General features: G+C 37.5%; 2 protein-coding genes across 6 annotated transcripts in view; one reads left to right on the top strand and one right to left on the bottom strand.

Annotated features, from left to right (window-relative positions):
• PCNX4 (pecanex 4) overlaps positions 1-13,335 on the top strand; it is a 42,200-nt gene extending 28,865 nt beyond the window's left edge. For all 4 annotated transcript variants that reach the window (XM_019644581.1, XM_019644572.1, XM_019644562.1 and 1 more), the window contains exons 8-11: positions 843-946; positions 3,947-4,980; positions 5,350-5,536; positions 11,689-13,335. In XM_019644581.1, coding sequence (XP_019500126.1) covers positions 843-946; positions 3,947-4,980; positions 5,350-5,536; positions 11,689-11,940 — 1,577 coding nt within the window. In that variant the 3' untranslated portion in view covers positions 11,941-13,335. The remainder of the gene's footprint in view (positions 1-842; positions 947-3,946; positions 4,981-5,349; positions 5,537-11,688) is intronic.
• Positions 13,336-14,885: 1,550 nt separating this feature from the next.
• The window catches only part of DHRS7 (dehydrogenase/reductase 7), a 19,657-nt gene continuing 7,200 nt past the window's right edge, over positions 14,886-27,342 (bottom strand). Inside the window, exons 3-7 of one of the 2 annotated variants that reach the window (XM_019644605.1) lie at positions 25,598-25,704; positions 24,825-25,064; positions 22,468-22,590; positions 21,026-21,236; positions 14,886-17,727 (exon numbers count right to left, since the gene is read on the bottom strand). In XM_019644605.1, coding sequence (XP_019500150.1) covers positions 17,705-17,727; positions 21,026-21,236; positions 22,468-22,590; positions 24,825-25,064; positions 25,598-25,704 — 704 coding nt within the window. In that variant the 3' untranslated portion in view covers positions 14,886-17,704. Of the gene's footprint in view, positions 17,728-21,020; positions 21,237-22,467; positions 22,591-24,824; positions 25,065-25,597; positions 25,705-27,342 lie in introns of both variants that reach the window. The other variant, XM_019644599.1, reaches the window with a different exon arrangement.

Below are 27,342 nucleotides of genomic sequence, written 5' to 3'. Positions count from 1 at the left end.
TTTGCACACACGGTTTAGGCACAAGAGACTCTATCAGTTAGGATGCTGAGAATGCTTCTGAAATACAGGTTCTCAGATGCCACTCAGTGGCCGACTTTGTAAGCAGGCCTTTCAAAGGATAGCAGTCAATGCTGCTGTTAACTCTTTCCTGAACAACACCTATACAAGCAAATTGGCACAAAGATGGTTTCTGCAGCATTATTAAAATAGTGATGAATTGGAAGCATACAATGAATTTTCAATGCAGTTTCAATGAATGACTGCAGTCGACATGGGCAAATCTCAGAGATAATGTTGAGAGAAAAACTAAGTTTTAAAAGTATTTGTTCAGTGTGGTAGGTAGCATTTTATATAAATTTTTAACACCATAAAACATTTTATATGCATGTATATAAAAATGTCCACAGTGTTTTAAATCATTAATGTGAAGTTGGCTTTTATATACAGTATTTAATACTTTCCCTAATATATTTAACATGTGTTGGGTTGTCAGAAAAGTCATGATGCATTTTTTTCAACGAAAAGCATACAAAAAATACATCATGACTTTTCCGACAAACCAATATTTATGATTTTACATAGCAGGTTCTAATATATTGTTTGTCTGGAAAATACATGCTTGACTTCTTATGCATTATTTACCTGTGGATTTTTTCTATCAACTGTTCCTGTAAAGAACTTAATGCCTCCTAATATGCAATGAATAGTTGTTTCTATTCTTGATGTAAAGGGAGGGTCAGAGAAGTTGTGAATTAGTTCCAAGTGTGTTATCAATTTTGAAGATTCACATAACAAAATAAAACAAGCTTGAACAATTACTTTTTTTTTTTTTTTTCTTTTAGGTCTCCTCTTGCCTGGGTCTCATTATTTGGGCCGTTTTCAGGATCGTTTAATATGGATAATGATTCTAGAACGTGGCTATACTTACTGCTGTATTAACATTAAGGTCAATGTGCATTTGAAACCTCTGTAATATTTTTACAGCATGTGTGTAAAATTGTACTTGTTAATGTACATATCAAACACTTAATAGCTCAATTTGAAAGAGTATCTTTTAATTACCTGTAAAAACAACTAGAGATTTTTAAAGTATATTTCAATATACAAATATTGACAGACAGACTAGTGTTGACTGTGTAACGGAAATTAATATCAAAATATATCTTCACTCTTTTTGTCCAGTCCTGTTCTTTTTGTCTCTGTCTAGTTGAATATCTCAAAAGTGTGACTCAGTAATATTATTTTTACTCCTATTTCATATAAACATTCTCAATTTAATTAAAAGCCTTTGACCTCACTGCCCCTACCTGAAATGCCCTGTTTTTCTCCTTCCTTTTAGAGGAAAATGCCTTATTAGAGTTGCTTATAATCATATCTCCAGTTTCATTTCTTCCATCCTCTCTTCAACTTACTCTAGGTTTTTTACCCTGTTATCTGCCTATTGCTCCACCAAAAACTGCTCTTGCCAAGGTCCCCCGTGACTGTCAGATTGCTAAATCCAGTGATCAATTCTCAGACCCAGTCTTACTTGACCTATCAGCAGCGTTTGACACAATTGATCTCTTTTTTTTCGCTTGTTTCACGGGTTAATCTTCCTTGGTCTCTTTTGATGGTTCGTTCTCTTTTGCTTGACCTCTTAATATCAGAGTACCCCAGACCCAAGCAGTCCTTGGTGACAAGGCCATCCTTTTGGTTGCTTAGCCCAAGAACCTTTGGGCTTTAGTTCAGTGGTATTTGACTCCTTGTTTACTTCTCTACCCCACATCCAACCCAACAAGAAATCCTGTTGGCTCAGTCTTTAAGCCATATCCCATGCCCCACCCCTTCTCACCACCCTGTTCTCAGCCACCTTCATCCCTTTCCTGGATAATTGCAGTAGCTTCCTAATTGATCTCCTGCTTCTACCTGTGTCCCCCTACAGTCTATTCTCAACTAGAATGATCTTTAAAATCTAAGTCAGATATTGTCGCTTCTTTACTCTAAACCCTACAGTGAATCTTTTTTTCATTCAGAGTAAAAGCCAAGGCCCTAAATGATCAGGCTCCCTATTTCCTCTTTGGGCTCATTCACTACTTGAACCCACTCACTCTCCTCCAGCCTGCTGGCTCTTCCCTCTCCCTGGAACACTCTTCCTTCAAATAACAACACGGCTAACTCCTTCACCACCTTTACGTCTTTGCCCAAATGTCACCTTTCAATGAGGTCTACCATGGCCATTCTGTTTAAAATGACACTTCCACTCGCACGCCAGCACTCCCAATCCTCCTTGCCTTGCTTTACTTTTCCTTTGTTTTCATAGCACTTATACTTTCTAACAAACTATGTAATTTACTTATTAGCTTTGTTTTGATTGCCTGTGTCCCTCTACTCGCTAATGTAAATGTCACAAGGTTAAGGATCTTTGTTTTTATTTGGAGTATTCTAAGCCCCTGAAACAGAGCCTGGCACATAATAGGCCCTTAATAAATATTTGCTGAATAGTAAATGAATTTTTTGTCTTAGCACAGATTGGTTAAAATTGCTGGTGACTCAAAAATTATTCCTTTGGTCCAGTTGTTCTCAAAATGCAGTTCCCCAGATTAGTAATAGTAACATCTCCTGGGGGAACTTGTTAGAAATGGAAATTCTTGGATCCCACCCCAGACCTACTCTGGGGGAGGGCTCAACAATCTTTGTTTTAACAAGCCTTCCAAGTGATTCTGACTCACATAAAGTTTGAAAACCACTTCTCTAACATGTACCAGTAGAAGGCAAAAAATCATGTAAAATTTTGAGGACATTTTTGTTCTATTTTTAAAGTGGTATGGTTTTATAATAACTAATAATGTGGTTCCTTTTTTGGTCTTTTGTGCTTCATGACATGTAGTATAAAGACATACTTTTTAGTAGCAGTCTTTTTTTCTTTCTTTTTCAATTTTTCTGGACAGAAGCTTGCTTAGCTATACCATCTACTAACATTTATATAATGCCTTAAAGTTTACAAAGCACTTTCAATGCTTATTTTAATCTTCACAACTCTATGTTCTAGGATTATTTTTCTTTGAAAGAGAAGGAAAAGGAATCCCAAAGAGGTTAGGTGACCTACTCAGGATTGTGGACTAGCATCTGGTAGAACCATGATTTAAAAATGGATTCTGATGTCATATTTCATGTCCTCTCCCTGGATCGTAATAGAACCTGACAGGATTACCTTTTATTAAAGGCACTGATAGTTTTGTAAAAATGTGTAAATAAACAATAGTAATAGTAAATAAGGACCTGGTACATCCTTCTCAAGTGATTCCTTCCAGGGCCATAATCAAAATGTGTTTAAAATTCATATAAGACTATTCATAATATTCATTTGTTCAACATATATTTTTACATAGCTACAGTGTGCCATGTAGTACTGGATTAGGCACTGCAGATTTAGTAGTAACCTAAAGAGAGATGCTTTATGGAGTTGACATTGTAGTTAGAGGAGTCAGACAATAATCAAATACATAAATCTATTATTATTTTATTATAGTAAAAAACTTCATCACACAATAAAATAATGCTCACGTAACTAGGATGGAAAGGATACTAAACTGTGCATATTGTATAATTCCAATTTTACTGTTTTTCTCCAAAATAATGTATAATTTAGAAAAGTTTTTAAGAATGACTACAGATATAGTCTTTCAAAATCATGGTCATATCAATAAAATTGTTTTGTTAAATTCTAGTGGAATTTCTATAATTTCTTTTGAAATAGTGGATTTATTTTTTATCTCTGTATCCAACATCAGATATCTTAAGTGCCATTAAGTTTGACTTAAGATGTAGCTCTTGAGTTTAAAGAAAATGTTTGCATTTGTAATATTTTTATTTTGAGAATATAATCCATGGGCATTTACAAAACTAATTGCTTTTCTCTGTGTAATAAGTGATCACAAACTTGAATACTTTTAAATTTCCTCTTTAGGGGTTAGAATTGCAAGAGACATCCTGTCATACTGCTGAAGCTCGACGAGTTGATGAAGTTTTTGAAGGTGCCTTCGAACAAGAATACACAAGAATATGTTCTATTAATAAACACTTTGGAAATGTCTTGACACCCTGTACTGTTTTGCCTGTAAAACTCTATTCTGATGCCAAGAATGTCCTATCTGGCATAATAGACTCTCATGATAACTTAAGAGAATTTAAAGGTGACCTAGTTAAAGTACTTGTGTGGATACTGGTTCAGTACTGCTCCAGAAGGTCCCACATACAGGGGAATGTTCACAAAACTGAAAATGAAGGGAAAGCATCTCTAATAATCCTGCCTGCTTTGAACACTTCACCACAAACCCAATCCTCAGATGACACAGATAGTTTAAAATCAGAAATTTCAGATGACTGGTCTGATGATATTTTTGGTGATGAGCCAACTACCAAAAAAGGAAAGGAAGAAAAAGATCAGTTGAAAGTTTTGCAAAGTATAAATTTGCCTATACCAGGATCAGTAGAATCACAGGGTATTGATGATCATTCTGTAGGCAAAGTTCCTGAAAATAGTCTTTACAAAGCAGTTCTTTTGGGATACCCTGCTATTGACAAAGGAAATCAAGAAGACATGATGTATATTCCTCTCATGGAGTTCAGTTGTTCTCATTCTCATTTGTTACGCTTACCTGAAGAGTGGATGTCTAACTGTTTGCCTAATTCCAAAATGAGGGAGATGAGCTCATTTTTTCCAGAAGAATGGTATCAATTTGTCTTAAGGCAGCTGGAATGTTTTCATTTGGAAGAAAATGTCCCAAATGTACTGGAAGAAATTGCAAAGGACAGAGTTTTAAAAGACATTTATGTTCATGTAGTAATGACTTGTTATTTTAGTTTATTTGGAGTAGATAATATGGATCCTAGTCCTGGTCGTATACTGAGAGTTTACAAGGGTGTCTTGCCTTGGTCGGTTGCCTTGGATTGGCTGGCGGAAAAGCCAGAACTGTTTCAGTTAGCACTGAAAGCTTTCAGGTAATTCATTTTGATTATATACAAGTTGTAACATTGGCAGAAAAATGTTGATTTTTAAAGTGACCTAGAAGGAGATACACCTTCATTTCTAATTTTTAAGAATAGTCACATTACTAAAACTGAAGAAAAAATTGCTTAGTATGTATTGTGATTATATCAGGAATATACTTTAATTTGTACTTCCTTTTGTTTTCTTTGTGTGGAGAACCTGTTTTTCATATGGATTCCTTCACTTAAACTCCATCATTTCTCCCTTTTTATCTGAAATATGTATTTTTTCAGTTTAATGTCTTAAAGATATTGATTGAACAAAATCTAGTTCTCCTATAAAGTTGATAAAAATTCTAAAATTCTTTCTCCCCTGTTTAGGTATACCCTGAAATTAATGATTGATAAAGCAAGTTTAGGTCCAATAGAAGACTTTAAAGAACTGATTCACTACCTTGAAGAATATGAAAGTGACTGGTACATTGGTTTGGTATCTGATAAAAAATGGAAGGAAGCCATTTTACAAGAAAAACCATGCTTATTTTCTCTGGGGTATGATCCTTATATGGTAAGTTAAAAAATGTATTTTTAAACATTTTCTTATACTAATCATTAAGAATGTAAATTAGTTATGAAGTATTTGAACTAAGTGATAGAGACATGACATTCTATGTATAAATATATTAGATTTAAGGCATTCATAATCATCATTTTATGGTCAACAGTTCAATCCTAAAATGACTATTTACTTTTACACATTTAATAGGAGCCAATTTAAAACGTTGTGTAGCCATTATACAATAACTGACCCATAAGATAGCTAAGTAAATGTAATTTGCTATTTGACTAAAAGCATTCCTATGCTAAATTCAAGTGTATGAATTATCACTTTAGATTTGACTCCTGGAAGAAAAATTTATTTTTAAGTGGCAAAGTATTTCTTTTACTGATATCTATACTTTATTTGAAGCATAACTGACCTGTAAAAATTAAGAAAGAATCCAAATAGTGAATACCTTTTTTGAGATGTAGTACTTGTTCTCACGCATTTAAAATGTCATCACGTGTACAGTGTGAAAGATTCAATGTCATGTGCTTATTATGAGTTCCACATCTGGCATTACAGCCTGAGAAACTCTGCAGATGTGCTCCCCAATGAAAACGATGAAAGTTATTTTAAAAATAACCATTTAAAGTCTTGGAAATGTTTCTAAAAGCATACAGCAAATGAAGAACACTTATTCAAGAAAATTGACTAAAACCCAGTTAAATACAGTGAAAGGTTTTCTTCCACTTCAGTAAGACAGAAACTTTCAGACTGGTATGGCCAAGAACACAGGGCTCCTTCTCTCCTCACCTCCCAGGCGGGAGGACTGTTTTCCTGAGAGAGGTAGGACTTCAGCATTTCTCATCTTACTCTCAGCCACCTGTTGTGAGGCTAGGTTCTGAGCATGTGTAGTCAAGAACCCCTTTCTGGCCAATCCAACCCTTTGGATAGAGGCCTTAACCTGGACATGGTCCCACTGAGACTATTGAGGTCCTGATCACCCTTTGCCTGTCTGTAAAGTGGAGTTTCCATACGGGGAGGGCAAGCCAAAAAGACCTGAGGTAACTGCTTCCCCTCTACTAAGCGCTTATCTCCTAAAGCAAAGGTGTCACTCAGAGGGAAGCACACCACTGTCTCACCTTCAGATTCAGAGTTCTGGCTTAGAGACTTTGCTCAGTGGGAAAAGGAAACACATACGCTAACTCAAAATAGATGAAAGACTTGTACCTATTACCTAAAACCATAAAACTCCTAGAAGAAAACATAAATGGTAAGCTCCTTGACATCAGTCTTGGAGGTGATATTTTGGATTTGACACCAGATATTAAGAACTCATACAACTCAATAGAAAAAAAAATCCAATTAAAAAATGGGCAGAGGATCTGAATAGACATTTTTTTAAAGACATACAGATAGCCAAAAGGTACATTGAAAAGGTGCTCAATATCACTAATCATCAGGGAAATGCAAATCAAAACCACAGTGAGCCTCAGACCTGTTAGAATGGCTATTATCAAAATGAGAATGACAAGTATTGGCAAGGATGTGAAAGAAATGTAACTCTTGTGCACTATTAGTGGGAATGTAAATTGGTGTAGCCACTATTGAAAACAGTATGGAAGATCCTCAGAAAATAAAAAATAGAATTACCATATGATCCAGTAAATCCACTTATGGGTATTTATCCAAAGGATATGAAAACACTAACTTGAAAATATATGTGGATCCCTATTTTCATTGCAGTTATTTACAATAGCCAGGATATGGAAGGCAACCTAAGTGTCCATTGATGGATGAATGTATAATGCAGTACACACATGCATTATACAATGGAATATTATTTTGCCATAAAAAGGGAGGAAATCTTGCCATTTGCAACAAGATGGATGGACCTTGAGGACATTATACTAAGTGTAATAAGACAGGGCAAGCAAACATCATATGATCTCACTTATATGTAGAATCTAAAATTAAAAAAACAACAACAACTCATAGATACAGAGAACAAATTAATGGTTGCCAGAGGCAGGGGCGGGGGGGAAGGTAGGCAAAATAGCTGAATGTTGTCAAAAGTTACACACTTCCAGTTACAAAATAAATAAGTCTTGGTATTGTAATGTATAGCATGGTGACTATAATTAATAATACTGCATTCTATATTTGAAAGTTCCTAAGAGAGTAGATCTTAAAAGTTCTCATCCCAAGAAGAAACAAAAATTTGTAATGGTGTGCTAATGGATGTTAGCTAGACTTAGTGTGGTGATCATTTCACAATACATACAAATATCACATCATTATGTTGTATACCTGAAACTAATGTAATGTTACATGCCAGTTGTCTCTCAATTTTAAAACAAGTAAAGAAAGGTATGACAATCTCACATCAAATAAAGAATATCAATACACATAGAAATTAATTTTAAAAAAATAAAAAGAACCAAATGACAAATTCACTAGAGGGAAGCAACAACTGGAAGAAGAAAGAATTAGTGAACTGGAATATTCTAGATCAATAGAGATTATGCAATCCAAAAAAGAGAGAAAAATAATGACTAAAAGGGGAGGGAGAGAGAAAGATCCAAGATGGCGGAGTAGATAAACACTATGCCTGCCTCCTTCCGTGAACACATTAAAATTACAACTAAATTATAGAACAACCAACCTGGAGAATCATCTGAAGTCTAGCTAAATAGAAGTTTTATAACTAAGGATATAAAGAAGCCACGTCGAGACTGGTAGGAGGGGTGGAGACGCAGAATGGGCCTCAAACCTCCGTGTGGCGGTTGAGAATCAGAAGGGATATCTCAGCCTTGGAGGTTACCCCTGGAGAGGCAAGCAACCCAAGCCCGACACCAGACTTCCCAGCCTAGAGTACTGGTGCCAGGAAGAGGTGCCCCCACAACACCTGGCTGCGAAAAACAATGGGGATTCTGACTGATGGGTGAAATGGAAGGCAGTGGGAAAGCTAGCCGTCCTCTTAAAGGGCCCACGCACAGACTCACACGCTCGCAAGCACTTACTCTGGGCTCCAGCAGAAGGACGGTGATTTAGGGGGCATCAGAGGTGGGGGGCACACTGAGGTGTTAGGCTTTGAGATGAAGTCTGGAGGACAGTCGCCATTTTCCCTGTGTGGAGTTGTCCGGTGCAGCCGGCAAGCAGACGCCATCTTTCTTGTGTTGAGCCCGCCCCCACATGTCAAATCTGAATCTGATTGGTCTGGTGAGCTCTGCTGCTCCATCCTGCTGACTCATTGGGACCCCTCCCTAACCAACTCAGTCAACGCAGAAGGCACTTTCTTAAAAAGCAGCTAGCCCTGCCCACAATGCACTCTTTCTTGGAAAACTATCGGAGTCCATGGGCTCTGGGTGGGCAGAGACTGGCCTCAATGTGCTATGATACTTTTGCTGAGTAGCTCCAGGCTCAGCACTGGCACCAAACCAGAATCTACATTAACCTGGTAACCACAACTCTTCCCATTCTAGTAACTCCCTGAGCCCCTGCCTCACCCAAAATTGGCTTTTTGCAAAGTTACCCCAGGCCCGGTACTGGTGGCAGCTGTCCTCAGTTCATGGCACAGCCTCTCCCATGAGCCTCTACGTTTAGCACGGGCAGCAAACAACTGCGGATACAACTTTGTAGCTCCTACCAGGTACTCCCCGGCCAGTCACAGGCAGTGGGTGACTGAAGCCCCTCCCAGGAGGCCCTGTACCAACATACTTGGAGATTCACTTCAGACTACAGTAGAGCACTGCCCAATTAGCCCCACAAGCAGCACACACAAAGGGAGGTCTCAACGGGCACCTGAGTCTTCTGAAGCAAATCCCATTCAGTATGGCTAAACCCCCACCAAAGCAGCCTGTAAGCTGTGGGTGTGCCAAACCCCACAACCAAGTCAGCCTGAAGGTCAATCCCACCCACTGATATGCTGATAGCAGTCAAGGCTCAACTATACAGGAAGGCACACACAACCCACACAAGGGACACTCTTGGAGCACCCACTACATAAGGCCACCTGGCCAAGACTGGGAGACAGATCTACCTGATACCCAGAAACAAAACACAGAGGCAGCCAAAATAAGCAGACAAAAAAGCAAGGGAGCTCTCATAATGCTATCAGCGATTTCTCAACAGAAACTTTGCAGGCCAGAAGGGATTGGCACAAAATATTCAATGTAATGAAAGACAAGGACCTACAACCAAGGGTACTCGAACCATCAAGGCTATCATTTAGAATTGAAGGACAGATAAAGAGCTACCCAAACAAGAACAAGCTAGAGGAGTTCATCACCACCAAACCAGTATTACAAGGAATGTTAGAGGAACTTCTTTAAGATGGAAAAAACAAGATCAAAATTATGAATAATAAAATGGCAATAGCTACATATCTATCAACAATTACTTTCAATGTAACTGGATTAAGTAAGTGTTCCAATCAAAAGACATAGGAGGTCTGAATGGATAAGAAAACATGACCCTTACATATGCTGCCTACAAGAGACTCACTTCAGATTGAAAGACACAAAGGAATGGAAAAAGATATTTTATGAATATGAAAACAAACAAAAAAAAACAACAAAAAAAAGCAGGGTAGCAATTCTTAAACCAGACAAAATAGACTTTAAATCAAAGGCCATATCAAGAGACAAAGAACGGCCCAGTAATCCCACTTGTGGGTATTATCTGAAGAAACAAAACACTACTTGGAGAGGACGTGTGCATCCATATGTTCATTGCAGCATTGTTTACAATGGTCAAGATGTGGAGGCAGCCTGGGTGTCCATCGATGGATGAATGGATAAACAGGATGTAGTACATATATAAATGGAATATTGCTCAGCCATGGAAAGGAATGGGTTCTTGTCATCTGCAGTGGCATGGATGGATATGGAGGGTATTGTGCTGAGTGGAGTGTCAGAGAAAGACAGATACAAGGTGTGATCAAACAATACAGTGAATGTTTAAATAAAATAAAAAAATTATTACAGACACATTAGCATTAATCCCCCTCAAAATACTCCTCCTCTTCAAACATACGTATCTCATCATCTTGCCACTTTCTGAAGGTCTGGGTCCTCTTTCATGAGTGTCTTTAGTTGAGTTGTCATGGCTGCCTCCATGTCCTGAATCATTTTGACTTTGGGGAAGAGCCAGAAGTTGCACGGTGCCAGATCCGGTGAATAAGGTGGATGAGGACACACCATAATTTTTTATTTGACAGAAATTGCCATGTATCAGAAGCAATGTGTGACATGGAGCGTTGTCATGATGGAGGATGACCTATGGCTCACTTTAAAACACACCTTCTCTCAACCATAGCCCCCACCTGATTGCACTGAACAAGTTGAAACTTGTCACACATGGTGACCAAGGTTCAATGTGCTGCTTCCCATATTGAAGATCCCTGCCTTTCTGTTGGATGGCACTCAGCAGCAGCATTCACTGTGTTTTATGATTACAACGGAAAGGCCCCATGTCACACATCGCTTCTGGTATATGGCAAAGTACTGATTCTTTCCACAACATGAATGAATCTTGAAAACATGCTAAGTTAAAGAAGCTAGTCATAAAAGACCACATATTATGTGCTTTATGAAACTGCCAGAATAAGCACATCTATATAGCTAGAAAGTTCATTACTGGTTGCTTAGGACTGGGGGAATGAAGCGATGAGTGTAATCGCTAGAGTACAAGGTTTCTTTTTGAGGTCTTGAAAGTGTTTTAAAATTGGTGATAGTTGTGTATATCTGAATATACCAAAAAATCTGTTGTACACTGTGCGTAAGTAAATTGTATGGAATGTGAATTATAACTCTGAAGCTGTGTTTTAAAACAACCTATGTGGATTGTCCACTGACTAGTATTTATGACTTACGCATTGCTGAGGCCAGATGGGATGCAAGAATAGAGAAGGAGAGAAGTGGTGAGGTTTTGCTGTCCTGTTCATTGAGTGAAATGGCTGTTTGGGAATTTTTCCTCTCATACTTATTCAGAGTTATGAAATAGAGATGATTCTTGATTCTGAAGACAAGCAACTCGTGTGTACATTTTAATACACTACTTTCTGTTTAAGTTTGCCTCAACACAATGGAATTATTTTCTGCTTATAAATGAAATATAAAGGCCTGAATATAATCTTTTTTTCTCCCCTCCCTCACCCTTTTTATACTTTAAAGGGAGTTTACACTGGGAGAGTACTTACCCTTCAAGAATTATTGGTCCATGTTGGGAAGTTAAATACTGAAGCTGTTAGAGGTCAGTGGGCCAATCTTTCATGGGAACTGCTTTATGCCACAAACGATGACGAGGAACGTTACAGTATACAAGCAGATCCACTACTTTTAAGAAACCTCACAGTACAAGCAGCTGATCCTCCCCTGGGATATCCCATTTATTCTTCAAAACCTGTCCATATACATTTATATTAGAGCTCATTTTGACTTCTAAATGTATTGTCATCAAATGTCTATTTTTTCATTCTAGAAGAACATTGTAATGTCTCATAACTTCCCTGAACTTCCTTCTCTCCTCCCTCAAGTCAGATGACTCAGAAAAACTAAGCTCTATAAAGTTGATTCTCTTAGCTCTCTTAATAGTTAAAAAACAACTTTATGTCTAATGTAAAAGAACTGTTGGTCAATATTTATGCCCTATGGATTGTGGTAAGCTTTGGTAAATATAAAACATTTGTAGAAGATTAAATTTTTTAATGCTTTCTTGAATGTGTGATAGGTGACTTGCCTACAAAAGTCAATAGCTATGTACTTTTCCCATACCAAAACGATACACATATCAGTGTTTTGGAGTAATGATAATGGATGCCTTTGATGGTTAATGTATATATATTTATTTGAAATACAATTAAATTTTATAGTATTTTCAAACTGTGCTGTTTTAACATGGTCTGATTGTTTTTATATAATTGTTCATTTTTTTCACATACTTTTAATTCAAAAACCTCAAAAAAATTTAATAAAATCTCTTCCAATAAAATATTTTCTATGTATCTTTTGATGTATCTGAAAGGAAAGGGATTTATCCCATTCATCATTCAACTCACAGGATTAGCAACATTAGAGTAATCTGAGTATGACTGCTAGAGACCATTCTATAGATCTGGCTCCTTATGCATTTTTCAGATGAATTCACTGCTTCTGAAGACTTACCCAATGGGAGTACCAGTTACTAGTGTCTTAAGGTATCTGAACTAAAGGCAGAAACAAAGAAAATTTTTCATAATGTTATTAGGATTTTATTTTCATTCTCTAGCTGCTTACCAACTTTTTACAGGTACTTACAAGGAGGATGAACAATGAGTGAATCTGCATCACTTGAGACATGGATTTCTTCTACCCCTTTATTTACAATTAAATCTATAGTAGCCTTCTATGCTGGGAATACAGTAATACATGCTTTTTAAAAATAATGGAAATTATTTGAAATGTACTGGTATGAGATTTTTATTATTATTCCATTTATTATGTAGAACAGTTCAGTCCAACAATGTTTAAAGGATAACTTTTTGGACATTTTCAATTAATGAGTTCATGAGATTTTACTGGCTGAACAATTTTATGTATTTTTGTCATCTATGAACATATTCTCATACTAAAAACACTTTTTGTAATTATTGGTTTTAATGAGTGTGTAACATTGATAGATGTAACAAACAATGCACATTTTAAGTTGTTTAAAGATTTTTACTATTATCATAATTCTCTTTACCTTGCATCCTCCTCAAACTGTTGCCATGTCTATTTTATTCATGGCCAAGTTTCCTCATCTTTCATCCACTTGTCAAACCATTCCAGTCTGGGTTCCATTTCTACTGTTCCAAATAAAATTTTTACTAAGGTTACTATTTACCTTCATATTGTCAAACCAACTAATTACTTTTATATTTTCATCTTATTTGTCCTCTGAGTAGCATTTGACGTATTTGACCATTCCCTGAATCACCTTTTTTCCCTTTGGGCTTCCCTGACACCGTATTATCTTTGTTTTCTTCCCAACTCCCTGGCTACTCTTCAGTCAGCTCTTCTGCTTTTCCTTTTCTACATGACCTCTAAATTCTGGAGACAGACACCCTTGTAACTGACCACACATTAGATTGAGACCTCAAGGACTACATCCTAATTTTAAGGGAGAACAAAAAGAGATGCAGTTTGAATCTTCTCAATCCCTAAAACTGGATTAAAGTGACCCTGGATTTCTAGTGTCCCTAGCCACTACCCAGAGCAAATGTAAATCTTCTCTGGACTGATCTTTTAAAAGTTATTTTTACAATTTTTCATATTTAATGTTGGACAACCTAAAATAAAGCACTTGAGGAAATAAGACATGATCAAAATCCAAGAGAAATGACAGACAATCGGAACAGACCCACGAGGGATCCAGATAATGGAGTTGGGTTTTTTGTTTGTTTTTTAAAGATTTTTATTGGGGAATGGGGGGAAGGGAACAGTGCTGGGGAATTGGGGGAAGGGGAACAGACAAGTTGCTGTCCTTTTGTTCTTCAGTCTAGTTGTGGAGGACGTTGCTTCACTGGCCCAAGTTGGCACCATCATTGCGCTCTTCCCAGGCGAGGCAGAGGAGTCGCCGGCTTCTGGACGGCCGCTCACTGCGGCTGCTGGCCGCTCACGCTGGCTGCTGGCTACACACGGTAGCCCATGGCAACCCACTGCAGCAGGGGCTGCAGCCTACGCCGTCGCCGGCAACTCATGGCAGCCCAGCTCCAGGTTGAGCTGTTGTTCAGCATCTTAGCTATGGAGGGCAGTGTCACTGGCCCTCATATGTGGGATCCGAACCGGGGCCCTCTGGCGTCCCAAGCCAGCTCTTAACCATCACGCCACTCGGCCGGCCCCAGATAATGGAGTTTTTAAACACAGGCTTGAAAATTATGCTGTTTGGTACATTTAAAGATATAGAACACAAGATTGAAAGTTTCAGCAGAGAATTAGAAACCAGACAGGCGAATTGACAAGTCCCAAACTGAAAAATACATCAATCAAGTCAAGTTAAAGAACGCCGTGAATAGATTTGATAGAAGCTTGACACAGCTAATGTAAGAATTAGTGAACTAGAAGTTGGGTCAGTAGTAAATATCTGATATGAAAACTGACAAAAAAGAATGGAAAATACAATGCGAGTATAAGAGTATATCAGGTTACCATGAGACAATCTAACATACAAGTAACTAGAATTCCAGAAGGAAAGGAGAAAGTGGCAGAAGCAATATTTGAGGAGATAATGACTGAAAATTTGTCACCCTTTTAAGGGCCATCAATCCCTGCAAGATAACTAAAGCTACACCCTAACATCAAGAAAAAATATATAAAAAGGAAATCATAAAAGCAGCCAGCAAGCCCTAACAGACATTATCAAAGAAGCAACAATTTTATTAAATTGACAACTTCTCAATAGAAAATACAGAAACCAGAAATCATTGGAATGATAAATTTGCTAAAAAAACAGTAACTGCGAACAGAATTCTATACTCAGCCTTTCCCCCCAAAACAACTCTTTAAGAATGAAGGTAAAGACACTTTCAAACACAATAAATTCAATAGCAGGTTCTCATAAAAGGAAACAAGTAATAGAGTATTTTTCATACAGAGGAAAATAATCCAGAAACAGCTCAGGGATACAGGAAGGAATGAACAGTAATAACAAAGGTAATTATATGGTTATATTACTAATGATATAAAATAGTTTGGAGGTTAAAATAAATGTTAAAATACATGGCAATAATAGAATACAAGTTGGTGCAGAAGTTAACACAAAGTTCTAGATCTTTGTGTTATTCAGAAAGAAGTTAAAAGCACCAAGTAAATTAGATTTTGCTGTATCATCTATAGATAACCACTAAAATTAAAAAAAAACAACAAGTATATAACTACTAAGCTAACTGAGGGGAAAAGTGTAATAAGGCAAAAGAAGAGAAAGATAAAACTTACCAAATTGTGTACTTTAAATAAGTGCAGTTTATTGTACATCAATTATACTTCAAAACAGGTGTTAAAAATAATAGAATGTTCATTAAATCTGCCTCTGAATAACTGATTAACTGAGGCCTCATGTGACTTACTGGTGTACCCAGTCTGACCCTGAAGCCATAGCTTCTACTGGGAACTCTTCTCCCGACTTACCAGTTCTGCTCTTGCACAACCCCATCTATGCCTCAGCTTCAGCACCGCTAGAATGAGCACACCATTTCCTTCCTATTTCAAAGGGCCATTCGAGATAATAATTAGGAAATGAGATGTCAGTGCAAAATAACCACTTTTTAAAAACTCAATATGTGAACACTCGGTTTCACAGCTCTTGACTACCTTTAACAAAATAAACTTTGACAAAAATCTGCCTTTCCATCTCCGGCTGCTGACAAAAGAACCTAAGGAAGAAACAGGGTTTATACACAGAACAGTGTGTATTAATTACATACCATAGAAAAACACCATACAGATGAATTTCTAAAATTTTAATTTATATCTCTTCTACCCTTCATTGGCTGGAGTAATTGAGCAAACTGAACTCATTTTCCCATTCCCAAACTATGCTAATTTCAGTCTAAATTTTCACTCATGACATTCTGGAGGCAAAGAATGCCGGGCTTACATAATCCCAACAAGCCCTAAACACTGGCAAACACAATGCCAAGCCCTGGAGGTTCAATGACACAAGTACAACAAAATTGACCTGGACCCCATCTCCTGCAGCCTCAGTGGGAATTCCACCCTTTCCAGGCTCAGTGGAAGTCACACCTTCTCCACAAAGACTTTCTACACTATCTGCAAATCACTTCCTCTTCGGAACTACTGATATTTGCATGCCACATGACATATGTGTTATCTTGTAGCATTCTAGAATTCTTCCAACAATTCGTTTTTTGTTTTTACCCCAGGTGCAGTGTGTATTCAATTAATCATCATTTCCATCACTGGTTGTACAAGAGCCCTTTCTTGTTTATTACATTTTACCCCCAACAGAACACCTCCATTCTTCTCCCCATCCTAAGCAGCCATTATAATACATCTAATGCTTATCTTTTCATTGTATGTTTTCTTGCAAAACAAGCACTACCGTCTATGCACATAAATTTAAGTGTATATAAACAGAACTGTTATAGTTCATTTACTTAACTCATCACCATGCTTCTAAGATATATCCATGTTGCTGTGTATGCATGTATGTGTTTCTTCTGTTGATTTTATACCCCATGATGTACCTCCACCACATTATCACCTTCCCCCTTTCCCAAGAATAGCCACCAGGGTGACTTGCAACTTCCTCAACAACTATTCCACAGTTATTTTATCTATGTTACCTTGGTAATAGCTAAACTGTTAACTGCTTCTAAAGAAGAACCATGTTTTTCTTCTCCTGTTACAACCCCTTGACAGTAGAGAGTTAAGGAATATTTGATTTCCTGTTGTGGCCATTGCATGTTTTCTACTGTAAGGTGCTAAAGATTAAAGTAAAATGAATTATAATAATTAGAGTAAGGAGTTACCAATGGAGTCTTCCTGAGCTGAGCTAAATCATGACTTTTCCGCCTTACTAGCTCTGTGACCTTGGGAAAGAAACACCTACCTGCTCTGGGCATCTCTTTCTTCATCTCTAAAGATGGATAATACCAACTACCTTAGTGTGCTGTTGAGGAATAAATGAATTAACCAATACAAAGCACCTCAGTACAACAAATGGCATATAATAGGTCAAATGGCATTTAATAAATTATGGCTACTAAGAGTCCTATTTACTGCTTCAAATTACAGTCATTTGTGCCTGTCAATTTTTCTAAGAGAGTGCCTTGGAGACAGGACCGTTTCAGATTTTTCTTTATATTTTGTCATTACCCAGCACTCTGCTTCATGTATTATTCCATACTTTTATGTTAAATGGATTGCTGTACTTCTTTGGTTAGCATTCTGCTGATCTAGATCTTAAGCATAATGCTACAGTATGTTAAAATGCTCTTTTATCCAAGCATGCTGTAGGTATTACTATCTTTATTGAAAGATTATGGCAACTTTTTATTTATGACATGTTGAAAGTTCTATCTATTAAGAAGTAAAACCGCAAGTTAGTCTTCAATGCATAAGAAGATGGCTGTTTTCATGTTTTCCATTTCTCCCTCCAGTGGCTTGAAAAAGGCAAGTACTCCTTCAGTCATGTTTTGTCTTCCAGATTTTAAAATAAGAAGCATCTGCATCCTGTAAACAATGACAGTGACATGAATCAGTCCCTCCTTGTATTTACTCCAGTTTTTGACAAGTAATTCCTTCTGTTTTGAGGAGCTATATCATTATGATTCACTGTTGAGAATCCTTACAAAACCTGAGCAAATGCTTAAATTAGAATAAAAGTCATAGCTAAAATTCTACATCTACACAGAAATATCTTTAATAGGCTTAGTTAGCATCATTATCTCCTCTATCACTGGTTAAGCATCTACTCATATCATTTTGTAAATGCTGAAATCTCTATTACTTTTTTTTTTTAAGATTTTTATTGGGGAATTGGAGGATGGGAACAGCGCTGGGGAATTGGGGAAAGGGGAACAGACAAGTTGCTGTCGTTTTGTTCTTCAGTCTAGTTGTGGAGGACGTTGCTTCACTGGCCCAAGTTGGCACCATCATTGCGCTCTTCCCGGGCAAGGCAGATCAGTCGCCGGCTTCTGGATGGCCGTTCACAGCGGCTGCTGACCACTCACGCTGGCTGCTGGCTACACACGGTAGCCCATGGCAACCCACTGTAGCAGGGGGTTCAGCCTAGCTGTAGCCGGCGACTCACGGCATCCCAGCTCCAGGTTGAGCTGTTGTTCAGCATCTTAGCTGTAGAGGGCAGCGTCACTGGCCCTCATATGTGGGATCTGAACCAGGGCCCTCTGACATCCCAAGTCAGTTCTTAACCAACACGCCACTCGGCCGGCCCTCTAGTATTACTTTTTAAAGAAGCATATCATACCTACACTGACCTGCCTTAATTAATTACAAAGAATCAGAGTATTTACAATTGAAACATTTGACAGATAACTCTAAAATGATTTGTGACCTTTTAGTATATTGTTTAAAATGTAAAACAAGGCAACTCAAGATCCCTCAGATGAGACATTTCATTTGGGAATATACGTGTTTACTACTTCCAAGAACTTGCATTAAGACAAAAATTACAACACAAAATTCAACGCAGCTATTGTTCTTGATCCCTAAAAATAATATAGATTCATCAAACCAAAGTTCTTGACATACTGTTCCTAGCCTAAAGAACAGAAACAAATTCAAGTCTTATCACCAAGTATGTTTAGTTTGGGATAACCTAAACTGGTATTCTCTTCACTTAGATACCCATAAACAACACGCAACAAGGACGTGGATATAGACAATATAAAATAACTAAATGGAGGAAAGATACAGGGAGGAGGGAATTGAGTAAAAACAGAGAAATATTTTTAAAGTTTCTGTGATTTTGTGTAAAGAATGAGGTATTCTATCTCAGAAATGGTACTGGCAAATGAAAAGATGCCTAGTTTATCATTAAAAAATAAATAAAGTAATTAAGACCACATAAGAAGCAATATATTAAGGTAGAAAGTGAAAGGTCATCATTTTTAGCAAAGATTAAATGTAATCAAATGTTATATTTACTGTGTAATGTTTATACTTTACAGTTATATATTCTGTAAACAAAACAAAATAACTTTCTTATGGGCATTCCTGAAAGAACAACTGCTATAGTGGGACTGAAACTCTAGCCCCTGTTCCTTCTTTCCCCGCTGAAACAATTATTTCGAAAATGTACTGTCTCCCTACCCTATCATTTAATTCTTCGATCTTTACTATCTATTAGCTCAATATACTGCTACCATCAAAACGAAAGTATTAGCAGCTAATCCTTAATAACCATAATACTCCAAGGTGTGTTTTAAGAGTTTTCCAATATACTAACTCATTCTATCCCCATAACAATCCTATTAATAGGGTAGAGCTGGGATTTCAACTCATGTAACCCAGCACTAGAATGCTGTGTCAGCTGTCATAAAGGTGGCCTTTCCCTCTCAACTCTTATCCATCACTGGGCACAATACCACTATATCAGCTGTACTCCAAATTTAAAACTCAGATGTCATCTTTGATGAAGTTCTGCCTTTAGAACCACCCACACTACCAAACCCTAAAATTACCAAAGCATTTATAAATGACCTGGCCCAAAGCTGCTCCACAGTACAAGTTGGTAGAAAATGTATAGCCCCCCAACCTTCGTGATTTTTCAAGCTCTGGACAGGTTGGTGCATCATGGGAAGTTTTATAACCTTTAGGTCTCTAAGCATTTTGTTTTGTTGGGGTTTTTTTGGTTTTGTCACTAATTCATTTTTACTGTCCTGCCAAAAGTTGGAGCAAATTTAAACATCTAACAACTGATGGATTGCTTAAATAGTGGTAGGTCATATAATGATACATATGGTATGATCCCATTTTGTAATTCTCTTTGAATATCAATCCCTACTAACTTATTTTTTTTAATGTAGTAATCATTGAAAGAAATACTTCTACAAGAAAAACCATCTACAGAAATAACCTTTCTTTGCATAATCATAGCTATAATTTTTGGCTTAACTCATTGTATTTCCTGTGCTGTTTATACATTATACTCTTTCGATGGTCACAATTTTCTCTGAAATAGTTCATAATATTCCTCGCTTTTCTATAAGGATGAGTGACCAATGTACTTTCTTAGATATGAACATAGGCACATCTCAGATAGGCCGAGCACTTCCGGAACAAGTCAAAAGAACCAGTACTATGGAGTGAGAGCACATCTGTTTTAAAAGCATAGTTAAGGCCAGCCGAGATGCTCAGTTGGTTAAGAGCTCGCTCAAGAGTTTGAGCTGTGAGCAACAGCGGTTCGAGTCCTGGCCCGAGCTGAGCTGCCGCTAAGCTGCCAATAGGTAGCAGGACGGCTCAGCTTAAAAAACATTAAAAAAAAAAAGCATAGTTAAGTGCTTTAACAGAGGTAAGCATGGAGCTGAGGTTCACATAATTCTGGGGAGAAATTAGATGGGAGGCTAGGTATCAACTCAAGAAGGTGACACCAGAGCTGAACTTTAGGATGCATAGGAGTTTGTGAGAAGAAAGAGCATTTGGCACATACACTGGTCAAACAATAAGTGTAGAAGAAAAATGCCAACCTTTGACTTCACCTTGTAGAAAAGTTCTTTCTCTAAGACCAGTAGTAATTTATAGTAAACCAACAGATATGGTTGGGAGATAGAGTTCTTTTTATCTTTTGTATTTATATGGTAAGGTTGGTGGAAGGTCAGTAAGCAAAGTTTTTAAGCACTAGCAAATTTCGTACTTTCCTACAACATTGATATGTATTAAGAAATATAGAAAATGTATAAAATCAAAGTCAAACTGCTACTTAATTAAAGAAAGGTGACTGTTGTTTTCCCCACCCCAGCCCCCAAAAAAAAGACAACAAAAAGAAATGTATAAATCATTCTTACCAGACCTTTCTTAAAGTTCTCAATCCTTTTCTTCCCTAATTTATTTGTTATCCACCAGGCCCAGGTTGGCATATATTGCCACAAATATATCATTAACAAAAAAGGATGCTTGGCGATCCAAACTTCTTTCAAATCATTGGCCATGCTGATTAACATCAGCCTCACACAACGACTGGTTGCCATCTTGTGGGACTGGTCTCCATCATTACCTAGAGGCTAAGACATTTTTTTAAGAATTAAGAGAATGCTGAGTATTTATCCAAGGTATTTCACCGAACTCTTAAGCTAGAAAGGACCCAGAAGTCATGTACTGAGTGACTCCTTTAATGTGACTTTATGCCCCTTAGGAGTCCCCACAGATACTAATGGGTATCTGTTAGCTATTTGTAATATGTCAAAAAGCCTAACAGGAATCAGACACTTACACATAAAATTGCACAGACTAAGTAAAAGATAGAGGTTTTTTGCTTTCAACTCGGATTGTATCATCTTAATGTACTTAATAATAATTACATATCACTTTAGTAATAAGAAAATTTAAACAAATTATTAACACATACATTTAACAAATGAAATTCTATAAAATATAGAGTCCATGGGGGTGAAATGGAGGAAAAAGATAAGTGGTTTTTTGGTAGGGAACAAATCTGATACTGCAAATCTAGGTAACCCACTACCATTCTATAAAGAAATAAACTGAGGCGCCCAGAAAGATAGTACCTCATCTGTGTTCACACAGATCATTGTAATAATGAGGTCTACATCCCAAGTCCCTTGATTCCTATAATTGGGTGCTTATTCTATTTTACCTTAGAGCCTCCACAAAAATGTGAAAATACAAATTATACCTGTAAACATTTACATAGAAACATATACAGATTTATGTCTCAGGAGAAATAAATCTTAATGGAAAAGAAGGAAAATTTCATGGTCTTTAGAGGGATTTTGTATTATTGAGTGATACTGGGTTCTTCATAAGACATTTGCTATTCATTTGATAAATTACTATGTGTAATCTGTGAGCTGAGGGAAGCACAGCCTTGGGTGAGGCTCACCTAAAATTATCACAATTCAACAAGGCTTTTTCTAAGCTTTTTCACCAAAATTCCTCCTTAAAAGCCCATTAAGGTTTAATGTACTAAAATTCAGCCACACAGAACCTTTCAATATTGCTATAATTTGTGAATTGACAGAAACGGGGTTTTTCAAATCACATAATATTAGATTACTTACAAGCAGTATCTTAGCAATTTCTTTAGCCGTTATTAAAACTGGCTGCCAAAGCATTATCAGCCAACCCTACCAATTTTCCTAATGCCACTTAATGAGTTAAGTTTTGTAAATAAGCCATAAGCAATTCTAATATGAAAACCCTGAGGCACAGCGATACAACATCAATATATAGCTACTAAAGCATTCAAATTATATGCCAACGAGAAATTTTTACCTTTGTGACTTCTGTAGTTAGGGAATTCTTCACAATATTTGACTGCACAGGTCCTGGGCAAATGTTAGAAACTACTATACCTGGGTATGAGGCAAGTTCAGTTCGGAGGCCATTAAAAAAACCCTAATAGGCACACACATAAATTAATTAATTAAATACAGACATATTAGCATGAAAATACTTCAACTTTTATGAAGAACAATAGCAGCACGTTATCAAAATATGTTCTGAAATGCCCAAGTAAAGGACAGGAAATGTAATCGTGCAAGCTTATTAGGCATTTTTAACCGTAAAACTGGAGGCATCTAGAACAGGCATTCTTAGCTCTTTCCGGGTATGAATGAGTCACCCCTTTGGCAGTGGTGACTCATGCCACCAGCGATTTTCATGGCAGGCAAGCACTGGATAGGTGAAAAACTACCCCTGGAGATCCTGCTACACCCCCCTTATACCAACCCCCAGCTCCCCTCTCCAAAAGGGGTGCATATTCTCCACTGAGAGTCACTCAGGTTTGGTTTTTTTTATCTAAGTGGTGTAAAGTGCCGATTCAGGGCAAGAGGGATTAACAGCGGATTAGTACTTCACAGAAACTCTCATCAAGGAAGAATTCACCATTTTCTATTTTATTACTATTTTAAAAGACAGTTGCAGCCAACATCCATCTTTTCTGAGTAATAAGACCCTCTTGACTTAAAGATACTGGCCATTTCTAAACCAAATAGGGAGTAAACATCTACTTCCCCTCATCTATGTTTCTAAATTAAAAAATGTTCCAAGACTACATTGTTATAAGCTTAGTTAACTACTGAAAAGCCTAAACAGCTAACCCAGGGTACATTCATATCTGATCCCAAAACTTTAAATAATTACCAGTCCTTAAGGCTGACCCCTAACAAACACAGGGCCTACGAGGGTTCATGCTGTCAGAGACTAATACAGTGCCTGACTCAGACGAACAGGCAAAAAGTCTCAAATGAATAAACTCCCATACCCTTAACCTCTGCAAAAGAGGAGAAAGGACCCATGAGAACCAATACATCAGACACTAAAACCTCTCCTTGTTTGAAATCACAGCTCGTATAGCATGTGAACTCTTCAATGATAAACAAGCTCACTCTATAGCTTACTGGGAAACAGAGAAGGAAATGTGCTCTTCCAAAAGAGCCTCCTGGTCTCAGGGATCAGCTACTGGTATAACTAACTAGTCTCCACCTACCACATTGTGTCAGAGGATCAAATCCTGTAATAAAACGAGTCTTGGAGGGCGGACCAGACAACTTATATTGTGTTTGACGGAATGCATCCTGCATGTCTTATGAGATAGTGGGTGCCTAACAGATGGGTAGCCTCTTTCCTTCATCTACCAGCCTGAGACTTGCCCAACCGCTCTGCAAGAAGTGACCGGTACCCTATTACCGAATATGAGGACATCAGCATAGCATTTCATTTCATCACTCTGCAACTGTCTGCTTTTCACAGCAGAAAGAGGATGTCCTAAGCAACCAAAGATTCAAATTTTTATGAAACTGATGATCTTTCAGCTATTGTATCTCCTTATTCCAACAGTGAAACATTCTTTGTAAACTGACCTTCAACTGCATTAATTATAAATTATGTTTCTCCTTTAATCATTCTCCTCCTCTTGGCCTTATAATTTAATTTGTTCCATGTTATAGCTTAATAACATTTCTTCATATCCACTCTTAAGCCAACATTAAAAATTGATTCATTTCTAATATTCGCATCTCAAAAGTTAAGCAACCCAAATCAAGCTTTTCTCCTAACCTGTACCCTAACTAGATTTTCTTCTTCCAACGAATCCAGAGTAAAAGAGTCAAAGCTAGTCTCAGTAGGGATATAAAGCCCAGGTCTAAACATCCAGTGGGCAGTTCCTATTTCTGACATGCTTATATATTTAGGATAGGTAAAATAAACCCCACCTACAAGGGAAAAGGAAAGAAATCACAGAAATGGGGAGGAAAACTATATCCTGAAGTGTGTGAAGTGAGTAGACCCCAAATTTGCAATGAAGACATGGTAGAAATGAGGTGAAGAGTGCCATGTTGACTAGACTATACACTTCTTGAGGGCAGGGACCTATCTTTTCATATTTATATCCCCAGAATCTGTTGCAGTACATGGCACAGTGGAGGTGCTCAATACGTGTCTGTTGAATTAGGAAGAGGCATGTGTCTTTTTCAGTATCTTCTGGGGGTGTCCCTGCCACAGGTCTCCTTGGGTCTCTCTTTCTGTCTCTCCACATCGCTGCCCAGTTCCAATGGCTGCTTTCAGTGATGGCCAAATCCCCCATATACATTTAGGTCGGTTCTATCAAAGTTGAGTTTGAGCAGCCTTACCTGAAGAGCATGTTTGCTGGCACAATACCCACTAGAAAGGGGCGCAGCCATGACACCCAGGACGCTGGTCACAGTCACAATCTTCCCTTGCTTCCTCTCGATCATGTGAGGCAGAACACACTTTGTCAAGGACACTGTCCCTAAGTAGTTAAGCTCTATCAGCTCCTTGTAGACATTCAGGCTGGTTTCCACACACAAAGAACGCTGGGATCTTCCACCATTGTTAACCAGAATGTCGATCTAGTTAAATAAAATTAGAAAAGGGGCAGTTTGAGGGTGACCTATAGGTGGGTTGAAGGAATGAATTCCTTGGGACGGTTGCTTATATTGTTAATTTAAAGACTCACTGGAACAGAATGGTGTATTTCCAGAAGTCAGCAATAAAAAGATAAAATAAAAACCAAAATTCACCTATGGAATTAAATTCCTATTTTAAGTGACTTTTTTTTTATGGAAAGTAATAAGTGTCAATAAAATAAAAGGCACAATGAATTTTTAGCTCCTTTTGTTTTACATGGAGGAGTTAGTACTTGTTAAGGTATGAAAAGTACTAATTACACAAAGACTCAAGAGATTAAGAGGCCCAACTCATGGGCCTTGATATCACTCACTGCATTGAGCCATTTACCTAATGCACCACAGATGGGAATCTCTCTAGCAGCTACTTCAAAGCCAGACTTAGCAATTCAATGTAAAATAATACTGAATGTCAACTGTAACCAAAAATAAATAAATTCTTTTTTAAAAAGACATCAATTCAAAATGCTACTTACTTTACCAAACTCCTGGAGAACCGCTTTGGTAGCCGCTTCATGGGAACTTATGTCAGTCAGGTCAAGAGGCAACACAAGTATATCTTTTCCTTTTAAATTGCCATTTTCTAAATAAAGACACTTAAAAATTAGTGTGGAAGTCATGCAATAGTTCAGTCAAGCTCCTGGCTACTTGCATGAAGTTTAACACCCACTCTACAACCAGACGTTGTAACACTCATTTCTGGGTGGCCCTGTAGAAGAGTTTCTCTCAGTGACCCAGAAGAGGACTGGTGGTAAATATGGCAACACCTTATCGGACAGAAAGCTGGCCGGCTACACAGGAAGTAAAACAGCTCTCTTCAACTTGTGTATAAACAGTCTAACACTGGAACAGACTCCGGAAGAAATCAAGATTGTACCACACGCTAAGAAAAGCAAAAATTTCAGAGCAATTACTTTAGACGTCCAGAGGTACATTTGTTTTACGGTAGGTTCCCAAAGTTTAGTTCCTCCTTTACACATGTTAAAAAACAAAGATAATTTATGCTTAAAATTAGTGAGAAGCTCAGACTCTTCCAGTGACCTGACACATAGAAGTTTCCTGCCAGAGGCTAAGGATTCCAGGAAGCAAACAAGGAAAAGGACATAATCCTGAAATTCTCAACCAAGAAACATGTTGGACTATAATGGCCCCTTGTATTTCTGTTCATAAAAAAAAAAAAATGGACACTAATTTTCTTGGACTCTATCCTTGAAACAGAAGTAATGCCAATAAGAAAAACAAGCAAGTAAAGAAAATATAAGCGGTATAAAGGCTTCCTGGGCAAAGGTGCAAATTATAAAACATTAACTGTTTTAAAAGAAATAAGACAAATTTGCACCAGTGATCTGATAGATAAAAGGAAAACAATCAGCCTCACTCCAACTAAGAAATGCTGATACGTTCCATCTCTGCCAGTTCAGGACCTGCAAGTCCTGCCATTAGAAGGAGACCAGGGCAGAAACACAAAGGGCCTTTGAAAGCAATATGGTGAGCGAGGCCTCGTGGCTCTGGCAACTAACTCATTTCTGGGTGGTTAGTTCCATCGGCACAGTGGAAGAAAGACTTGTATAGATTGACAGGTAGATGATTAAAAAAAAAAAAAAAAAGATCTGATGGAAAATTCAAAATTATCTCAGTTTAGATACTAAATGTCACAAGAGAAATAATAACTTTATTACTTGAGGTTCTTGCCATGTGAACATAACTATACTAAAAACTAAACAAACAAAAATTGACATTGTTGCCCTATATATATGAACATGAAAAATATTATCTCAAGTTGCATTTTCTAAACTTAATTTCCTGTTCTTTCATCCTTTATAACAAAAATCTTACACCATCCCATATGACTTTAATATCTGACATTTTGGCAAAGTAAGTCATGATTCTTTCTAATTAAACTTCTAGTGTTACATACATGTGTGTCATACATAAGAACCAAAATATTTTTTCTCTAAGATAAAAATATAAGGTAAGGCATTTGGTTACTAAAAATCCACGAGCACTTGAAAGAATTGGTGGTTACTCCCTAATGTCAAGAGTCCGTACAAAAAAAAAAAAAAAGTAGAAAGGCAGCAGGAAAAGAGAAAAGGCAAAAGCAGCTAATTAAGAGATGACAAAGGCGGGCCGGCCGAGTGGCGTGATGGTTAAGAACTCGCTTGGGATGCCAGAGGGCCCCGGTTCGGATCCCACATATGAGGGCCAGTGACACAGCCCTCCA

Source organism: Hipposideros armiger, unplaced genomic scaffold (assembly GCF_001890085.2).
Source record: "Hipposideros armiger isolate ML-2016 unplaced genomic scaffold, ASM189008v1 scaffold_5, whole genome shotgun sequence".
Taxonomy (NCBI): domain Eukaryota; kingdom Metazoa; phylum Chordata; class Mammalia; order Chiroptera; family Hipposideridae; genus Hipposideros; species Hipposideros armiger.
Note: the sequence above shows the minus strand (reverse complement) of the source record. Positions and strands in the feature narration are given on the sequence as shown.